The sequence below is a fragment of the Malus sylvestris genome, chromosome 17, assembly GCF_916048215.2.
Source record: "Malus sylvestris chromosome 17, drMalSylv7.2, whole genome shotgun sequence".
Classification (NCBI taxonomy): Eukaryota; Viridiplantae; Streptophyta; class Magnoliopsida; order Rosales; family Rosaceae; genus Malus; species Malus sylvestris.
The window spans coordinates 16,128,700-16,148,272 of NC_062276.1; the positions used below are offsets into that span (position 1 = coordinate 16,128,700).

Below are 19,573 nucleotides of genomic sequence, written 5' to 3' on the forward strand. Positions count from 1 at the left end.
TGGGCAAGCTTTTATTCCAACATCATGGGCGCTTGACCATCTAATATCCTTCAACAATACTTGGAATTAACTTTAATCTTGCATTGCCAAACATGTCACTTCCATTCACAAACTTAGCCTTTGACAAAGCAAATAACACAAACACACGTCTAGTACTATAATCTCGTAAGGTGTATTTTCATGTGTATAATAAATAATATATATATATATGTAGATTTCACTCGTACCTACTTAAGGCAAAAGAAATAATATATGTATATACATAGTGTAGTACCGTTAAGTTTCATAAACAGTGCAGTACTGTTAAGGTTCATAAACAGTGTCGTTAAGTTTCATAAACAGTATAGTACCGTTAAGTTTTATAAACAATGAAGTAAATTTCATAAACATCAGTTTTTTTTTATAAATTTTTTTATTAAAATAAACTTAGCCCAATCCTTTTTCATGAAGTTTCCCTATTTTGTATGGAGCTGAAAGATAGGTTTGTGTAGAATTATTAGAGAGATGGGCCAAATGCCAACTTCCAACAACACCGATATTGTCTCCAACTTGGTGGTAAGATATGTTTGTGTAGAATTATCAGAGAAATAGGCCAAAGGCCTACTTCCAACAACGCCGATATTGTCTTCAACTTGGTAATTACCACTTGTACAATCCTTTAGGTGTAGGGTTTTATCACAAAATGTCTCAGTATTAGTTAGAGCGAGATTAATATATTTAAACTCTTCTTTTCTCAAATCTACGGTCGATGTGGGACATTTCAACAATTTGTTCCCTCTTTGGCTTTGTCATTTGACAAAGATGGCAAGTGATTGGATTGAAGAAATCATGGAATTAGTGCATGCATAAATGTAGGGCTGGGCACGGGCCGGGCCGGGCCCATTTTTGAAGGGACCGGACCGGACCCGGAATTAAAGGAGACGGGGCGGGCCGGGCCGGGCATTACAATTCTGAAAATAGGAACCGGACCTTACCCGGCCCAGTTGAAACGGGCCGGTTCGGTCCGGGTACACCGGTCCTTTTTTATTTTTATTTATTTTTCCTGTTTAAAAATGTTTGCTGCACACAGATTGCAGTTTGAAAAAACTGCACAGATTGCAGTTTTTTACACATAATAGATTTCACATATTGCAGTTTGAAAAAACTGCACAGATTGCAGTTTGAAAAACCGCACAGATTGCAGTTTCTCAAACTGCACAGATTGCAATTAAAAACTGCACAAATTGCAGTTTGCATTTTGCAGTGCACAGATTGCACAGATTGAAAAAAACTGCACAAATTCCACAAATTTCACAGATTCCACATTCCACAGATTGCAGTTTGAAAAAGCTGCACAGATTCCACAAATTGCAGTTTGAAAAAACTGCACAAATTGCAGTTTGCATTTTGCAGTGCACAGATTACACAGTTTGAAAAAAAATACGAGCAAAGAAGCTACAGAAACCATTATAGTTAAGTATAGTAATTCTTTAGTAGCCCAGACGGGTAAACAATCATATCATAGAAACTTGCTAATAAACAACACAATGAATCAAAACCATTGATACAACTCACAAATGTAATCTTTAATGTTCACTCTAAATACACTAAAAAATTCTGCTCTTTATACAGAAATCAAATTTGTCAATGTTGTGGAATTGTAACAAACAATTAGTTATGCAATCTAAACTTGCCAATTAATTAAAAATCGCAGATTAGGCAAGGGAAAATGTAATAATCAGCCAATTCGATAACGGTATTTAACCGGCTTGAAACTGTTTACCAATCAACACCAGAAACCCCACAATTATGCTTCTGGATAGATGCTGCAAATCACTAACATTTTACGGTTCTCATATCCCAAAAACCGAAAAGGCTAATTCCGATTCTTTTTCCGTTCTCTCATTTTCCTGCATTTTCTCATCAACCAAACACTGCCTAACGGCATTCCAAAAATTACACAAAAACAATTTGATATTTCTCAAGTTGCACAATCCCAATTTTGCCCAAATGAGAAATCAGATGAATTTTCGATAGAAAATGACGAAACAGAGAGAGATACTTACATGCTAGAACAGCAAAGATGATGGCCCAAGGTTTGTGCAGGGGAAACGACGCCGTATTGTGGTTCTCTGACTCGCTAGGATTTCGAAGTGTGAGGAGTGGGGAAGGTGTGCACAGAGAGACTTCCAGTTCCTACTTCCTAGAGGTTTATGGCGCGCTTGATTTCCTCAATTTTACGGCGGAGGTGGTGATGGAGGGTGATGATGTTGGTCGCGACTCACAACAGCGCTGTGAGAGTGGTGAGGTGAGCACTGTGAGTCGGAGTCGAGGGAAGGGATAGGGAGAGGGATAGGGAGAGGGACTCAGGGAGATGGAGTCGAGGGAGAGTCTGAGTCTCTGAGAATCCGAGAGACTGAGGTCTGAGGCTGCTGAGGCTGAGGATGCTTCTGGAACTCGGGACTCGGGGAAGGTTGGCTAGGGTTGAAAGTTGAAAACTTGAACTGACGGTTGAGATTGGATGGAGAGATGATATTAAATCTCGTCCGTCCAATCTAACACAAACGGGTCGGTCCGGGTACCCGCGGATCCTATAATTTTGGAACCGGCCCACCCCTAAAACTTCAATTACCCGCCCCGCCCCGCCCCGCCCCGATCTATTTTTACAAAACTAAGAACCGGCCCGTACCCGCCCCGTACCCGTATTACCCGCCCCTACCCGCGGGTCCAAGACCCATTTGCCCAGCCCTACATAAGTGTATGCAAATAGGATCAACGACAACAATAAATTGGATAGGACAGGATTTGCAACGTGTAAGGCATATGGGCATTGAAGAAAAAAAGCAAGTGATTGTTTTGGAAATGAAAAGGGTTGTGTATGACTATCAGAAATGGATCATCTCCGGATCTCTTTCTTCTAATTCATTAAGTTCGGAGATTCGAACCGTTGAAATTTGATTAAACGGCTACAAACAAGGGTCACTTCAAAAGAGCGTTGGATCAAATTTCAACATTCCGGATCCCCGAACTTAGTTGATTAGGAGGAAGGGATCCGGAAAGGATCCCTATCCCTAACTATCCAACCAATTTGGTTATGGGATAAAGTCTATAAGTCAGTCAGGAAGAGATGGATTAGCATGCAGAGTTATCACGTGGGCTCCAATTGCATGAAAGTGTCAAAGCACCTACATATCAAAAGAAAGGAGGAACAAAGTGAAGAAACAAAACCCATTTTCTCTTTTCTACATGTTTTATACAGTTTCAAAACCCTCAAGTTATATACAGTTTCAAAACCCTCAATACCGCTCGGGCACTCTTTGTAGTAATCCCTACTTGTTATCCAAATATGCATGTGGTCGGTGCTTTTCTCAGAATATTTCCATTACAAAGTCTCCAGGTACAATCAAAATTGTTCTGCTTATCATCCAAGCCGTGCCTTGCCTATCAATAAGAGATGCTTGGCAAACAGTGAACCTCTTCAAATCAACACATAAATTTACTCTGCGCAAACTCTCGCACTATGAATCCTCTCAAACCCTCCTCCCTATTTCAAACGCAGAACAAACAGCTGACCGTAAAAGGAAAAGGTAAAAAACAGAAACTACAACCTACAAGAAGAAGCCTAAGTCTACAGCAGTGACACTAAGATTCAATTTAAATAGATTTCCATGCGAACCCAGTAGCTTTATCTAGGAACAACAGGAAGGCAAAGCATGCACCATAATAATTTCGTTGTCCCTCACAATATAAACGACATCGTTTTAAGGGTTTACAGGTTTGGTTCGGTTTCATTTCCGAATCACTTAAACCAAATCAATAGATTTCAGTTCAATTCGGTTTTCCTACTTTGATTTAGTTTTCTCAGTTCGATTTTTTTTTCGATTTGGTTCAATGTTTGGTTTGATTTTTTCGGTTTTTGGTTTTTTCAAAAATGAGGCAATATGATTAATTGTTTTGTGGGTCCAAAAATGAGGCAACTAAATTGTACAGATTTTGATGGGCTTAGAAGATTTCCATGTATAGTTGTTGGGCAAGCAAAGAAAAGTGAAATCAAACCCAACTCAACGTTTGGGTGGTCCACCCAAATTTTGTTTCCAACCTCTCAATGTCTTGGATCATCAGTACTCAATAGTGGGCTAGCGTTTCCTAAGATAAAAAAACAAAAAGTTGAAAACTTGTTTAATAACTTGTTCAATTTTCAAACAACATGAGATCAAAATTGACAACAAAATAATTATCAAACGATCTCTAAGTAAAACGCAACTTTAGAATATTGTCATTTATTTATCTGAACTATCATCTAATTGCCAATTTATGTCTCTAAACTAATTTTTCAATGAATTTATACCCACAACTATATAAAAAAAACAAAAAAAACAAAAAAAAACTTCAACCTTATTGTAAAAAAATACGGTTTAACAGTATTTATTTTCACTTATAAATAAGATATTTTAGATTCGATTCTTGTTAATAACAAGTTTGAACCAAATTATTATATCAATACCTATTGTCGAATTTTATACTAATCACAATTAATAATTACTTGATATACAAAACGATAATGAGGAAGTAGGATTCAGAGTTGAGAATTGTATTCTAACACATTCGTAGTGACCACTAAGATGGTACGATCACCCAGAGTTATATTAGCAATAACCAATTCTGTGCTAATTTGAAGCTAGATTCCATATGCTTATGTTAAACTTTATCTTCCAAAATTGAATCATAGTTTACTCAAATATAAACAAATATTTTCATATTTCCACTTAAGTCAACCCTTCTCTTGCAAAACAACAAAAAATAAATAAATAATAAAATGAACGTCACACAGCTGGAAATATAGGTTTGCCAAATAAAACCCACAGTCCAATTAAATATCTGTACTATTACTATAATTTTTGTACTCTAATTGACATTTTTCAATGCTAATACATTGAACCAAGATCGTAATTTGCCGCTGGAATTATATAACAATCCGAGGTTTATTATTAAATATAACATTAATTAATAAAACTGTATAGGAATTGTCACCATGACAGTTGTAAGATCAGAATTTAGTCATTCTATGACATAAATATTAATTTTTATGTTCATACACGAAGGCCCAATAGTTTATAATCAATCAAGGTCCTAAATCCGGTTGGCCCAATTTCAACTGGGTGGGGTGGGGTGGGGTGGGGTGAAGGACAGTAAGTTACACGGTTTATTTGTATCATCTCTCCAATAGAGGCAAAACCTACGAATACATGTTGGTTCATCTCTGCTAGAGTTATAGTACAAATTATAGTACAAATATGTGGTGATGAAATACATGTGTCAAGACAATTTTGATTGCAAAAGAAAATCTCGACATTGTTATTATTATTTTTTTTAACAAACGATATTGTCTACTCTAAGAGGGTGGGGGAGTGGGCTAAATCTCACATTAAGCTAATAACATGGTTCAAATTTGTCTTTGACGAGAATTGAACGTAAAACCTTTCACTTACAAGCTAAGAGGAATACCATTAGATTATAATACTAAATGGCAAAATCTCCACAATATTAGAGTAACATTATGAAGTGACTAACTATTCATTATTTGCAGTCAAATTTAACTAAACTTAACCACCCTTCCAGATTGTTCCTAGCAAATTATAAGGGATAGTGTGCTGTACTTGTAACCTACCTTAGCCACATGCCATACACCATATTATTATTTTTTGCACTCCTCCTAAAAGTAAAAGGATCTGTCAAAGATCATTTTCCTAGGGATCTTGTGATCTTACCCGTTCATCGTATATCGTGCGGTCAGTTTTTATTAGGTACTATTCATAGTTAATTTTAAATTTTAAATTTTAAAATAATTTCTAACCATACGATTTACGATGAACGAGTGAGATCACGAGATTCCTATGACCCCTAGAAAAAGGATCCGGCGATGATCCTTTTCCCTCATAAAATACTAAATTAATTAATTATATTATTTTTTTAAGAGACAAAACTGCACAAAAATATGCTCGCATGATCTTGTTACAGCATAAAGTATTGTGTTATGCTCCCTACCAATTCATTAGTTTTTATTATATTATATTAAGATTAATAAGATAATACCAACCAGTACCACATTCAAGTGATATTGATCTTTATTTGTAAGTGAAAGATCTCATATTTGACTCACATAGACTGATGACGAAGTATGTTGAGATCGATACTTAATCAGTAATAGACACATTAGAGCATCTCCAAATAAGATGTCAAAAAGTTCAATCAACAATAACGGTGAAAAAAGACATCAATGGTGTTTTCCAACCAAAATGTAAATTCCTATGTGGCATGACATGGAATGGTAGCAAAGGGAGTTGCTGCCATATTTGACAGCAACTTCAAATCTATTCTTAGTGAGCAATAAATGTTTTTTATAATTTTAATTGTTATCTTTTGTTTTAAGAATACTAATTACAATTAAGATAAGTAAATAAGGTAATAAATAATAATTTAAATTTGACATATCTAGTGGAGAACGAAATTGGAAAGAAAAAAAAAATCAATTTGCCACATAAACTCTCAAATTTAAATTTTATGTAAAATTTGACATCTTTAAAGATAATCTAATATGATGATGTTCAAGTTCTCTCATTTAGAATAGAATATGGTTGTATAGAAAAAAATTAAATTAATATGATTTAATGCGTTTATACGAGTAATATTCTCAAAAGAGGTGCAAAATGTTGCATGTGTGCGTGCAAAGCATGCATGCACGTGAATGTCGGCCTATTTTGGCAGTAGATTAGTTGACTTCATGAATTTCATAATTAAATTCTTTAGTAGTTTAATTGGGTGTTGTATGTGGCCGAGGCAACAGAAATCTTAGGAAGATTAATAATAATTGGCTAAATAATGCTAATTAGTATACTAATTGTCTATATTAATTTTAGACAACAGAAAGCATAGGCCAGCCAGGAAATCATGTTCTCTTTCGCTGGCATAGCACCGTACCATATCATGAAGGGCTTGCTATGTCTTGTGGTTACAAAGCCTTTGGGCCGTCCAAGCCCAAATTGTACTTTGGGAATCAAGAATATTCCAAGTATTTTGATTTGGGGTCTAAAACAACCTTTCCGTCATGCAGTTGCGAGTTTGTCACTGATACCTGGTGTGATACCTCCTTATCTTCAAAAACATAAAAAACGAAGGGGTTTCTCCATTTTAATCCTTGATAAAGATTGAAATTCAATTAAAACCTTATGTTAGATTATATATTCATTATAGTCCTTTGACTAAATTTCCATGTCAGCATAAATATTAAAATTTATATTTTCTTGTTTTTAAATATTTAATGCGTTTTTTTGGTTCCTATAATGCCCCTATTAAATATTTGATTTTAATTTGCTCCATATTTTTTGGCATTGATTATTGTCTGACTTTCTAAAATGATAAACATAATTCAAAAAAATATTAGTGATACGTTACAAGAATTAACAAATACCTAATTCAAATTATTCATTATCACCATTCAAAGCCTAGAGGAAATATAAATAGCCAAATCATATATTTTACATAATCGAATGCACTTAAACCATGTCCTAATGTGCTTAAATCATATAACCTAGTCGAATGCACCTAAACCATGGTACTTATATGAATGCACCTAAATCATGGTACTTATGGGTGCGTTTGGTACGCAGACGGAACGGAACGGGACGGGACGGGATGGGACGGAACGGGACGGGACGGGACGGGACGGAACGAAGGTGTAATTTTTGAAAAAGACATGGGGTATATTTGTCTTAAAATGGTAAAACATTGCGTTCCACAAACGTGGAACAAACCCGTTCCAGGGGGGGAGGTGGAACGCAAAAACACTCAAAATCTGTCCTGTGGAACAACCCGTTCCACCCATTTTTGGCGCACCAAACGCGGGACGGAACGTCCCGTCCCGTCCCACGTACCAAACGCACCCTATATGAATGCACCTAAACCATGGTACCTATATGAATGCACCTAAATCATGGTACCTATATGAATGCACCTAAATCATAGTACCTATATGAATGCACCTTAATCATTTAGGTACTATCAATTAGGTCTTATCCATTCGGTATGGTCGGTTAGGTACTATATAGTGTATGTCCGATTAATTTGGTACGGTCAATTAAGTTGTGATTTCACATTCTATTTTCTCAATTTGTATTTTTTTTTCATTTATCTCTGGATTCACCGTCAATTTGGCATCTAAAAGCCCATTTTTCTTCTTTCTTCCGAATACAACGAGATTTTTGGTTTGTAAGTTTTATGGCTTTTTTTGTTTGATCATGGTTTCTGAGTTTTCTGGGTTCTTTGATTGGAATAACACATGGAGATTTATGTTATAACAAACATGTTAATTATGGATCTAGTTAATTAAGCATTCTTGATAAATTAATTATATATTTGTTTCTCTAATTGGTTTTAAGAGAGTAATAAGGGTAAATAGGGAAACTAAAAATGCAATAAATTTATTAAAAAATGATTGAATGTGACATGGAATACTATAATCTGACATGGAGGACTATTTTTAGTTTTTAATCTTACATACGGTATTATTGAAAAAGTAATCTTATTTAGGGATTAAAATGAAGTTTTCTAAAAAACGAATATTATGAGTATAGCACTGTAGGAGAGGATTCAAGTGACTAAATATTAATAACCAGTACTAGAGAAACTAGTTTTTAATATACTAGTTGCTGTTGTAGTGTTTATCATATATAAGAAATTGTCACATTAATTGGTAACTAAAATGTAGTCGCGGAGGAAGTGATCTAGACCAATGTTCTAAAAGATGGTAGGCGTTAGTTGGACGGCAGGCTAGAGCCTAGCGGCTAGGCGGAGTCCTAGATGTACTAGACGGGTTTAAGAAAATTTATTATACATCGTATAAACAAGTGTATGCTGATACATAAAAAATACATAAGTTCATTAGGATATATAAACTGCAAAATAGAGTAATATATATCAAGTATTAGAGCATAATGATTAATGAAAATAAGGGCAATAAGCATGTAATGTGTGATCACCTAAGTATTTAACAAGCCTTACAATTTATTAAAAATAAAATAAAATGCAAGATGATATCTATTTTTTGTCTATCGGGAGTTACGACCTAGGCAAGTGCCTAGGCGGGTTTGGGTGGGTTAGGATAGGCGTGTGCCTAAGCAGGTCTAGACGGCCTTTCTTAATTTTTTTTTAATTGCCTAGGATTAATCAGGGTGGTGGCCAGTCGCCTAGCACCTAGACAGGGCCTAGGCGGTGCTAGGTGGAGCATAAACGGCGCTAGGTAGGGATTTTTAAAACAGTGATCTAGACTAAACCTTCACTTCTTATCGCTCCCTTTCTCTTCTTCCCCTATGCCCTGTGTCAATCCCTGGATGACGTCTTCTAAATTTTCAGTTGTTTTCTCTAATGTAATGTAGAGTTTAATTGTTTTTCGACCTTCCTTCTCCTTTAATATTTTTTTTCTCATACAAGCGATGTTTTACATTAGTTGATCGATAAGTATCAAAACATGAAGCGAAGCATTTCCAAACTGCAGGTTGAAAACGGAAGAGCAATTTTTGTTTGATTGCTTTGAAGGGGATGGTCAAAATTCAATCCCAATCGGCTCCTAAGTCTAAAATAACGACACATCACATCCTATATATACCATCATCCTTTTTCCTTTCTTTCTTCTTCACTCTTTCTTTCTTGTCTTTTTGGGTAACGTCTTAGCATGACCTTCTCATGTTGGCCCTTCCCCTCTCCCCAACCCAACACAAACATTTCCCCCATCTTCACATCGGTCAATCGATTCCCATCTTCACTAGTCCGTGTTCTCCCGACGCTTTGGCATTGGTTGCAGCGTCCTTCCTTCTTGTATTCCCTTAAGCTTTATTTCTAGGGAGTTTTAACGAAAAACCCACGGTACTGTTCACTTTAACGAAAAACTATATTTTTACACTAAAAAGTCAAACCTGGTACTATTCACTTTACCCTTTATTTTGTCCTTATCATTAAAACTCAAAGTTTTCAAGCCCTTTTCGTTAGTTTTCCTTTATTTTTATTACTTAGTTTGATGCATGCTTCTAAGTAGGCATTCATTGTATGTTTGACATCTCTATCTTGGTAATGAAATTTCCAGTTCACCAAAAATAAATAAATAAATTCCCTTCCCAATTTTACAATAATAGTTGGGAGGATTACATAATGGATCGAAAATATGATATCAAATTCTTTATTTACAAGGATCAAATTTCAATGGTCTCATTTACAATTAATGATGACTACCACTCAATTATACTACTCGTGACATTCAATAATTTAATTATTTAGCAAAGAATAAAAAAAAAAAAATTGATCATGTATTATACATCTCCTTAATACAACTAAAATTCACGCCGTTCTTAAGTAAGTCCTACCTCTCTTAAAAAGTGAAATATTTACTATTAGTCGCGTGAGCAAATGATCGATTTCTAACTGTAAATTCATGTAGGTGCACTAGCGGATGCAGTGGGGATCAACCCCTTTGATGTTTAATCTTTATCGTGGAAGCTGTATATTGACTCCTTGGAATTTCAACTGGTTGATATTATATATATGGAGTTTTATTTTGGGTTTCCGCTAGGTGGATGGTCACTATTCAGACTAATTCGTTGGTGTTTGAAAATTAAGAAATGACGTTTAGACTTGCCTAGGTTGTAACTTTCATTTAGACAAAAAATCGATAACTTTATTTTGAATATTTTTTGTTCAATAAATTGTAAGAGACTTGTTGAATACTTGGATGAACACTCATTACATGCTTGTTCTCCATATTTTCAATATATTCTAATACTTTAATTTCCAATACAATTATGTATTTTTATACGTATAAATAGATTTACTTAAATCTGCCCAGTCCGCCTAGCCGCTCCAGCGCTAGGCTCCAGCTTACCACCTGACTAGCACCTAACGTATTTTAGAACTTTAGTTTTGATTAATTGGTTGCGCTTTATTTTGGTTACTTGGTATAAGGTTTGTGTCTTCATTTTGGTTACCTTTTAAAAAAATAATTTTAGCTTGTAATCTTATTTTTAAAACTTTTTTTAAGTAGCTTAGAAAATGACGATGAAGATTGACCCTAACAAATTAATGGATGTCTCTAAGAAATCGAATGGTGAGAATTGTTTTAAAAGTCAGAGTAGTACATGATAGTTTGAACTACCGAAGACAAACCTATATTTTCAGAACTTTTACACTGTGTAGGCGGGTTCATTAAGCCCATGCACATTTACAATCAGTAATCGATCATGAATCAATTATGTACGACTAACTGTAACAAAATTCCCAGTTTGTACAAGGAGAACTTATATGCACACCTTAGACGACGCCATTTCGAGGTCTTAACAAATAATGCAATCACACGTGCCACTCTCTCTCTCTCTACTTAAACATAACGCAGATTTACTTGTAAGATAAGGGATAATGCGAGTAAAATCAAAATTTTCATATAAATTTACAAACTAAATCATGTATTACTAATAAAAAATAAGCACATCAATCGGTAATTAGTTGATAATACAATTATCAACAACCACATCATTTAGTTTAAGCATTTGGTCTCCTTAACATTACTTTAACATTCTGTTTGGATGAAGAATTTTAAGATTACTAAGAAATTTTAAAAGAATTTGTGAATTTTCTTGTTCGGTTAACCTAAAAGAAGAATAGAATTTGAATACATAATTTTTTTATTTTAAACTTTCAATCATAGAAAGTTGGAATGAAACATATTTACATGAAATATAAACTTAGGAATTGAAGATTCCAAATTCTAATTTTTTTTCTACATGAAAATTATAAATTTCTATATTTATGATTCTAGAAATTGATGCATATCAATTTATAAATTTTAACTTTGATCAAAATTTTAGGTTTATTTATCTCGTCCAAATATAATGTAACTTTTAAGTGATACATAGATGATTATTCATGGTATGCGATCGAAATAATCAATACATATCGATCTGCCAAACGAGGCCAAGTGTCTCCGACAGTCACACTACAAAGTAACGAAAAGTCCCGAAGTGTCAAAAACAAAGTCCAGCTTGCATTGTTGCTTCCGTTTTACCCTCCTTCCATTTCTTTTCATTTTTCCATTTTCCACCAGAACTGACAAAAATCTTGGAACCAAAAATTTAGCAAAATCCCACAGCTGCCTTTTTTGAAAGACCATCACCCTATTTCCCTCAACTTCCCCATTCTTTCCCCAAAATTTCAACTCCCCCCACCACCACCAGCGCAACCTCTTAACGCAGCGTTTCATTTCATGGAATCTCCACCGCCGCCGCCTTCGCTTCAAGAGCTAGACGCGGCGGAGAAGATTATTCTCCTCTGGGACTCCACGGCTTCCGAGGAGGCCCGGGAACGAATGATATTTGACGGCCAACGCGACGAAGTCGATCGCTACTTACAGGCCGTCGATGAAATCCAACGCTCCTTGTCCTCCGCCACGCTTGCCTCCGAGGATGACCAGTCCAAGCTCAACTCCGCCATCCAGATCGCCATGGCTCGGTTGGAGGACGAGTTCCGCAACATCCTCCTCAACCACACCACTCCCATCGAGCCCGACTCTCTTTCCTCAGCCGATCCGAGCTCGTCAACTCACTCCGGCATCGCTGATTCGAGCCCCGAGTTCGAGGACTACTCGGCTGAAGATGACGGCGGTTTGACCACACCTAAAGCCTCCTCCGTCACCGCCGTTGACGTCGACGAGCTTCTCCAGCGCGGCGATTCGTCGAACACTAGCAGCTACAGGTCCACCAGCAGCATCCGCGAGCTCGATCTCATCCCCTCCGATGCGGTCTTCGATCTCCGCAACATCGCCGAGCGGGTGATCGCCGCCGGCTACTTACGCGAGTGTATCCAGGTGTACGGCAGCGTAAGAAAGGGGGCGGTGGACTCCAGTTTCCGGAAGCTAGGGATTGAGAAGCTGAGCATCGGAGACGTTCAGAGACTTCAGTGGGAGCAGCTGGAGACCAAGATCCGACGGTGGATACGCGCCGCCAAGGCCTGCGTGAGGACCGTCTTCGCCTCCGAGAAAAAGCTCTGCGAGCAAATCTTCAACGGCATCGGCACCGCCATTGACGATGCTTGCTTTATGGAGACAGTCAAGGGCCCCGCGATTCAGCTGTTCAACTTCGCCGAGGCCATCAGCATAAGCCGGAGGTCTCCCGAGAAGCTCTTCAAGATTCTTGACTTGCACGATGCTCTGATGGACTTGATGCCAGATATTGAATCCGTTTTCGATTCAAAATCATCGGAGTCGATTCGGATTCAGGCGGTGGAGATACTGTCGAGGCTGGCGGAGGCGGCGAGGGGGATTCTATCGGAGTTTGAGAACGCTGTGCTTCGTGAACCCTCTAGGGTTCCAGTCCCGGGCGGAACGATTCACCCATTGACTCGGTACGTGATGAATTACATCAGTTTGATATCGGATTATAAGCAGACTTTGAATGAGCTTATTGTGTCGAAGCCGTCTACAGGGTCGCGGTACTCCAGCGACCCCACGACTCCGGATATGGAGTTCGCAGAGCTAGAGGGGAAAACCCCTCTGGCTCTGCATTTGATTTGGATTATTGTGATTTTGCAATTTAATTTGGATGGCAAGTCTAAGCACTATAAGGATGCTTCAATAGCTCACTTGTTTATGATGAACAATGTTCATTACATTGTTCAAAAGGTCAAGGGGTCCCCGGAATTGAGGGAGATGATTGGAGATGATTACTTGAGGAAGTTGACCGGGAAGTTCCGCCAGGCAGCCACTAGTTACCAGAGAGCTACTTGGGTCGGGGTGTTGTATTGTTTGAGAGACGAAGGGTTACATGTGAGTGGGAGTTTTTCTTCGGGGGTGTCGAAGAGTGCATTGAGAGATAGGTTCAAGTCTTTCAATGCTATGTTTGAGGAGGTTCATAGGACTCAAGCTACTTGGTTGATACCAGATACTCAGCTTAGGGAGGAGCTAAGGATATCTATTTCAGAGAAGTTGATCCCAGCATACAGGTCGTTCCTTGGGCGGTTTAGGAGCCATATAGAAAGTGGGAAGCATCCAGAAAATTACATCAAGTATACGACCGAGGATTTGGAGACCGCTGTATTGGATTTCTTTGAGGGGTACTCAGTATCCCAGCACTTGAGGAGGAGATCTCAGTGAATGTGATCAATTGAAGTTAAGTTTTGCAAGTTTAGAAACTAGGACACATTCTTTGAATTTTTTGGGAGTGTTTGGGTGATGACGGTGCTGGTCGGTCTGGGATTCATTGAGCTTTCCATTTCATTAAAAACCCTATATAGTTCAATATTCTGTTGATTGGGGGAGGTCAGAATGTTTTATGAAGATCGCGGTTGGAGCACTACAGAGTGGCCAAGTCTACACGCCCGAATGCTCCTGCCCTGTAAGCATGTTATTTATTATTACTACCACGGTCTAGATTGTGTTTCATTTGTTCATACTCGAATTGTCTTGTGTGTGCTTAGTTCCACTCTTTTTTTAGTATCAAGAAGCCGTTTCTTATAGTAGCTCCAGGTTACTTGTATACCATGTCATATTTTTTTAGCCTTTGATAAGCAAATTGGAAAATTGAATTTTAGATAAGTTTTGCAAAATATTAGCAATTTCTGAAACGCACTTGTGATTATGTCGTTACCATATGATTGTTTCTAAATTTAGCAAGTTGAATACCGCGTATTTAGAATCACGTTCAATAAAAGTTCGTGTAAAGTCACTCAAATTTCCAGAAATGAATGGGTGAGTTTTATGTTAACCGAGAGCTGTTTGTCGTATAGATAGTTGCAAGCACTGCATACGCATACATTAAACTAAAAGTTCATATTAAGGTTATTGACATCTCGGTAAAAATGCGTATTTACAGTTACTTGGTCCATTTATCCCTTCTTCAGAGAGACATGCTTTTGTAACAAAGGTGCCTGTGCTGTCTCCCTCTTTCAGTTTTCGGTATGTTAAACGAGCCAGCTTTGTTTATATTGGTTTTGTTTCTCATGTAATTAGGAATCGTATGTTGATATGTTCGCTTGATGTATCTCTGTACCGTACAAAACTGACGATTACAGATTGAACTTCTCTCCGTAAATGTATTTTATAGCGGAGAGTCGTCTGCGATTAACTTATGCTGTAGCTGGATTTAGAGTTTGTTTGGAATCATGGGTCAGGTCATTCTATCTGCTGCTTTTACCATCAACTAGCTCTTAGTATAGCAATATTCGTCTTGAAACAGCTGCCAATGGATAGTGTTCAGGCAATGATCCATTATCCGGGAATATATCTCATGGCGAGGACCCCGTACCTGCAAACACCAGCAAATCTAACTAATTTTATAACCTCAACAACATACTATTTTATATGCCATGATCCTTGCTCCTCTGTGTATCATATGTTCCCTGTGTCGTGTTGGAGCAGCTGGATATTGTTGCAATGCCAACAAATATTCCAGCAGGGTTCTGTTCTTACTCTATCTTGTCTTCTTCATCGCCGCCATTTGACGCCCCATTACTGCCTTGAAGCGGTCTAGTTTCAAGAGCACTACCGGCATCCTTAGCACGTGTTAGGGCCGGTTTTACGAGTGTTAAAGTCGTATCGTCCTTGTCAAACTCTTCGCTATCTCCGGAGTACGCATATCTAATAAAAACAAGAAAAACAGGGCGGGGATATGGTCACTAGAGTTCAAGTAAACTATGGGAGATGTCCCGTGTATTTACCTTTTTAAACACGAACAAAGTTTTGTAAGTGAGGAGGATGAAAGAAGAAGAATCATGGAAGCCAGGTGTTTACCTTTTTGAGGTCTGCGATGGCGCCCAAAGAATGCAGACGACAAATAGAAGAGTGAAAGATAAAACTTGCCAGAAGGCAGGGATGATCCATGCGTTCTGCCACTGCTCATTGTAAACATCATTTGATTTGAAATACAGCTGCAAGTACAAAGTCGAAAAACATCAATGTGAAATAACTGACTTCAACAAATTAAAAACAAAGAGAGTTGCACAAAAACGCATTCAACATACACAAATCATTTTGCGCAAGTAAAAAGTATCCCGAGGATGCACGAGATTACCTCATAGCATATCCAACCCACAGATACAATAACAGTTACTGCCAAAGCGTTCGTAAACTTTCTGTAAATGTCTAGTTTAACCATCATTCGCCTAGCCTGTCACAACACACAAGCAAGAAAAAAGTTATCAATAAGGTCTTCGCATCACATTATTTATGCCCTTCCGTAAGCCACACACACGAAAATTACAGGATCAACTGTTGGGGCCTGATGGCAAATGATCGGATAAATCAGAATCAAGTACATGTAGTTGGCATATACCACATCTCGAGATGAATAGTTCAGGTTGGTTCTCATATTCCTACATATTCAAGCACCTTTATTCTTCATTTTGGTGAAATGGAATACACAAATTGAGAAGATTTTATTTTATATCCTCATACCCTAAGAGCCCGTTTGGCTGGCTGGTTGGGATAGGTTGTAACCAATTAAAATGGACTTGAGTCCAGTTCATTGTTTGTTGTGTCAAAATGTGAAATTGACAAGACTGGACATGGACATGAAGGGTTATGAATCCACAATAAAGTGGGTATCTAACCTACCCTTATACTTGGATTTCAAGTCATGTCTTGCTTATCCTTGTCAATCCAATCCTATGCCTAAGGCCCAATACCATCCAGTCCACCAAATAGGCCTTGGAATAGGTTGTGACCAATTATAATGAACTTGAGTCCAACCCTTTGTTTGTTGTGTCAAATGTGAGATAGACAGGACTTGACATGGTGGGTTATGAATCCATAAACGTGTGGATTATCTAATTTATCAGTAACATGGGTTACAAGTCCGGTCTTACATGTCCCTACCATTTTAATGGTACTCTTAGGTAATTTACTACATAGAGAAATAACATTTCAAAGATCTGCACATTCAATAAGAAGCAACTAGTGTGAAACTAGTAAACAAAGCTCTTAAATGAAAATTAATTCACCAAAATCCTTGGGACGAAAACCAAAGTACCTGAAGCTTATTTAAAGTTGCGGAGAGGGAAGTAAATATCCAAAGAATGAAGAACGCGTCCAATATTGCCACAGGAAGAACCAAGAACAATCTAGCCTTTCCGGAAAGATCACTTACTGCACCAACATTTTCTACCATCTCAAGAACTTCTGATGCCAAGAAGAAGGTCAATCCAAGCAAAATCACCTTTGATGTAAGCCCACCAAGGGAAGGCCTCACAACACCATAACGCATGGAGACCATTAAGAGTACCACCCGTGCTACCGTATGTTTAACTGTCCCAAACGTTACTGCCCATGCAGTTATCCCAGTTGGCCTAACCCCCGTCTCATTGAATTCAGCAGACTCAAAATACCAGAGAGCCATCTCAAACATACCGAGGGTTATTCCCAGAGTGATGCAATTCTGCAATGGGAATACTTCTCTCCAAAATCTTGCATACTGCGAGAACCAACTGACCCCAAGTATGACAGAGGCAAGGGACATAAACCCATAGAAATTCATAAATGGAGCCATTCTACCAGGTAAATACCCACTAGGATTTTTCCATATAGTTTTCCCCTCCACAACCACATCCTTAATACTCGGATCACAATGAATGAAATACAAATTGTACATCCCGGTTTTCATAATCTGTATCGATTTGGACGGCAATGTGGCAACTTCCTCATTTTCTTCAAATGATACACCAAAAACCTGGGGCCAACCTGGATTCTCAGTCGACGGGCGGTGAATGATCTCTCCTTGTGCACACACCCCGAGTTTTGCGAGATCCCCCGAGCAACATACTGCTCTTTGACCACTGTAAGCTGAACCGCCAATGGTCTCTCTATCTTCTCCGAAACGTAACCTTTTCGAAGCTGGTTCCAAATTACAATAGCAAACAAGATACTTTTTGTACAAACAGGGTTTAACATATGTAAAAGAAAGACACAAGAAATGGGCTAATCACTTTCAATTTCAAATGTTGCAGTAAAACAGCTTTCGGCTTTTTAGTTTTTACCAAGCAAGCAATTTATCAACCAGAATTCATGAACCCCATAAATCAAATATTCAAACGAACACAAATGTGCATCAGATCTTAGCCAAATGCAAGTTAAAACTGCAAAATGGGGAAATGGAATTCAATGATGTACTTTACCGTATGTAGAGTCGCCGCTGGCGGAGACGGAGGCGGACTGGGTAGATGCGGAAGAGTAAATTCCCTCGCTTCCGCCGTGGACGGCGAAGGCGCTGCCTTTGGTGGCGAATCTCTCGGCGGCGTACTCGTGGACCGAGGCTTCCGAGCTCAAAACGCAGAGCAGAAGAGCAAGTAGAGCAGGAGCTGAGAGACAAGTGGATGCTTCTCTCTCTTAGTCTCTGTGGTCGGTGAAATGAAGTCTGACCGTTTTTGTCTCTACCTACACTCACGAATCCAGATCCTGGTCGAATTTTTTTGTAATGATCTCAGAAATTTGTGTATTGTGTACGTGCATAGTACAATTAGAAATTATTTTAAATATTTTTATTTAAAATTAAATATAATGATACCTGATAAAAATTGATCACACAATACACGATAAACGGACAAAATTCTCGAATCTTCAAGATCCTCACCAAATAAATCCGGAAGATATTGTTGGTACACTCACAGACACTCTGTTAGGATTATGTTAATATGTTTAATTAATTACTATTTTAATATTATCATTCAGTACAACTATCTAATGATATTGCTCTTAATTATAATTGAAAAGTCTTATTGATTTTCTCTTTCTCATTCCGTGCATGGTTTATGACCCTCAGAAATGCTTTTCGAACTGAGGTTGAGAGTTATAAACTTTTGCTCCTTTTTCTAAACCGACCCTAGAACATGCATGATTGATCTGTTTTTATACAAACATGATTATTAATTTGTTTGTTTTGGACGGTTATGTGACGAATGCCATGAAAGTCAATGCGGTTGGTGTCTTGGTGATTATATTTTTCATTAATTTTTGGACACTCTAACTAAACTTCAGAAAGTATAAATTAGAACCTAAATTATCATATGAGTGAAAATTAGGTTTTTAAATTATTTTTTAGAAAAATCAGACATTGAATTATAAAAATTTACCAATTACAACCCTACTATTAGATTCAAAACTACTATATTTAATTTTCCGTCAATTTAAGTTACGATACTATCATGTGATACATATTGGAGGGTAGAATGATAATTTTTCATAAAGAAATAATGTATAGTGTTAACTTTAGAGGGTAAATTAGACGTGAGATTTGCAACTATATGAAATTTTAAGGGCTTATATGCGAGAAAATGACGGTATTACACTCTAAAGTGTGTCAAGTGACTTAAGTTGACGAAAAGTTAGATAAAATAGTTTTAAATATAATATTATTGATCAAATTAGCAATTTTTAATGAATTTAAGGACTTATTTTACAGAACAAATAATTCAAGAACCTAACGTTCACTTAGGTAATAATTCAAGAACTAAATAAACACGTCACCCATTAAAAAAAATGCATTATGTGTTGTAGTATAAAAAAAATTGCTAT

General features: G+C 37.4%; 2 protein-coding genes across 2 annotated transcripts; one reads left to right on the forward strand and one right to left on the reverse strand.

Annotated features, from left to right (window-relative positions):
- Nucleotides 1-12,036: 12,036 nt before the first annotated feature.
- LOC126610199 (exocyst complex component EXO70A1-like) lies at nucleotides 12,037-15,189 on the forward strand. Its single transcript, XM_050278192.1, has 2 exons — nucleotides 12,037-14,405; nucleotides 14,883-15,189. Exon 1 carries the CDS (start codon nucleotides 12,281-12,283, stop codon nucleotides 14,162-14,164), a length of 1,884 nt encoding a protein of 627 aa, XP_050134149.1. The 5' UTR covers nucleotides 12,037-12,280; the 3' UTR covers nucleotides 14,165-14,405; nucleotides 14,883-15,189.
- Nucleotides 15,190-15,197: 8 nt separating this feature from the next.
- Nucleotides 15,198-18,511, reverse strand: LOC126611845 (uncharacterized). Its single transcript, XM_050280182.1, has 6 exons — nucleotides 18,506-18,511; nucleotides 18,178-18,385; nucleotides 17,037-17,896; nucleotides 16,080-16,175; nucleotides 15,800-15,936; nucleotides 15,198-15,646 (listed from the first exon to the last, which is right to left on the reverse strand). Exons 1-6 carry the CDS (start codon nucleotides 18,509-18,511, stop codon nucleotides 15,475-15,477), a joined length of 1,479 nt encoding a protein of 492 aa, XP_050136139.1. The 3' UTR covers nucleotides 15,198-15,474.
- Between the last annotated feature and the right edge of the window lie 1,062 nt (nucleotides 18,512-19,573).

Bases quoted from the DNA above. Each gene is read 5' to 3' on its own strand.
- LOC126610199 (XM_050278192.1), top strand. From the start codon at position 12,281: ATGGAATCTCCACCGCCGCCGCCTTCGCTTCAAGAGCTAGACGCGGCG.
- LOC126611845 (XM_050280182.1), bottom strand. The intron at 16,176-17,036 runs GTACTTTGGTTT...GTGTTGTGACAG, and splicing joins CAACTTTAAATAAGCTTCAG to GCTAGGCGAATGATGGTTAA. The intron at 15,647-15,799 runs GTAAACACCTGG...TGTTTTTATTAG, and splicing joins CCATCGCAGACCTCAAAAAG to ATATGCGTACTCCGGAGATA.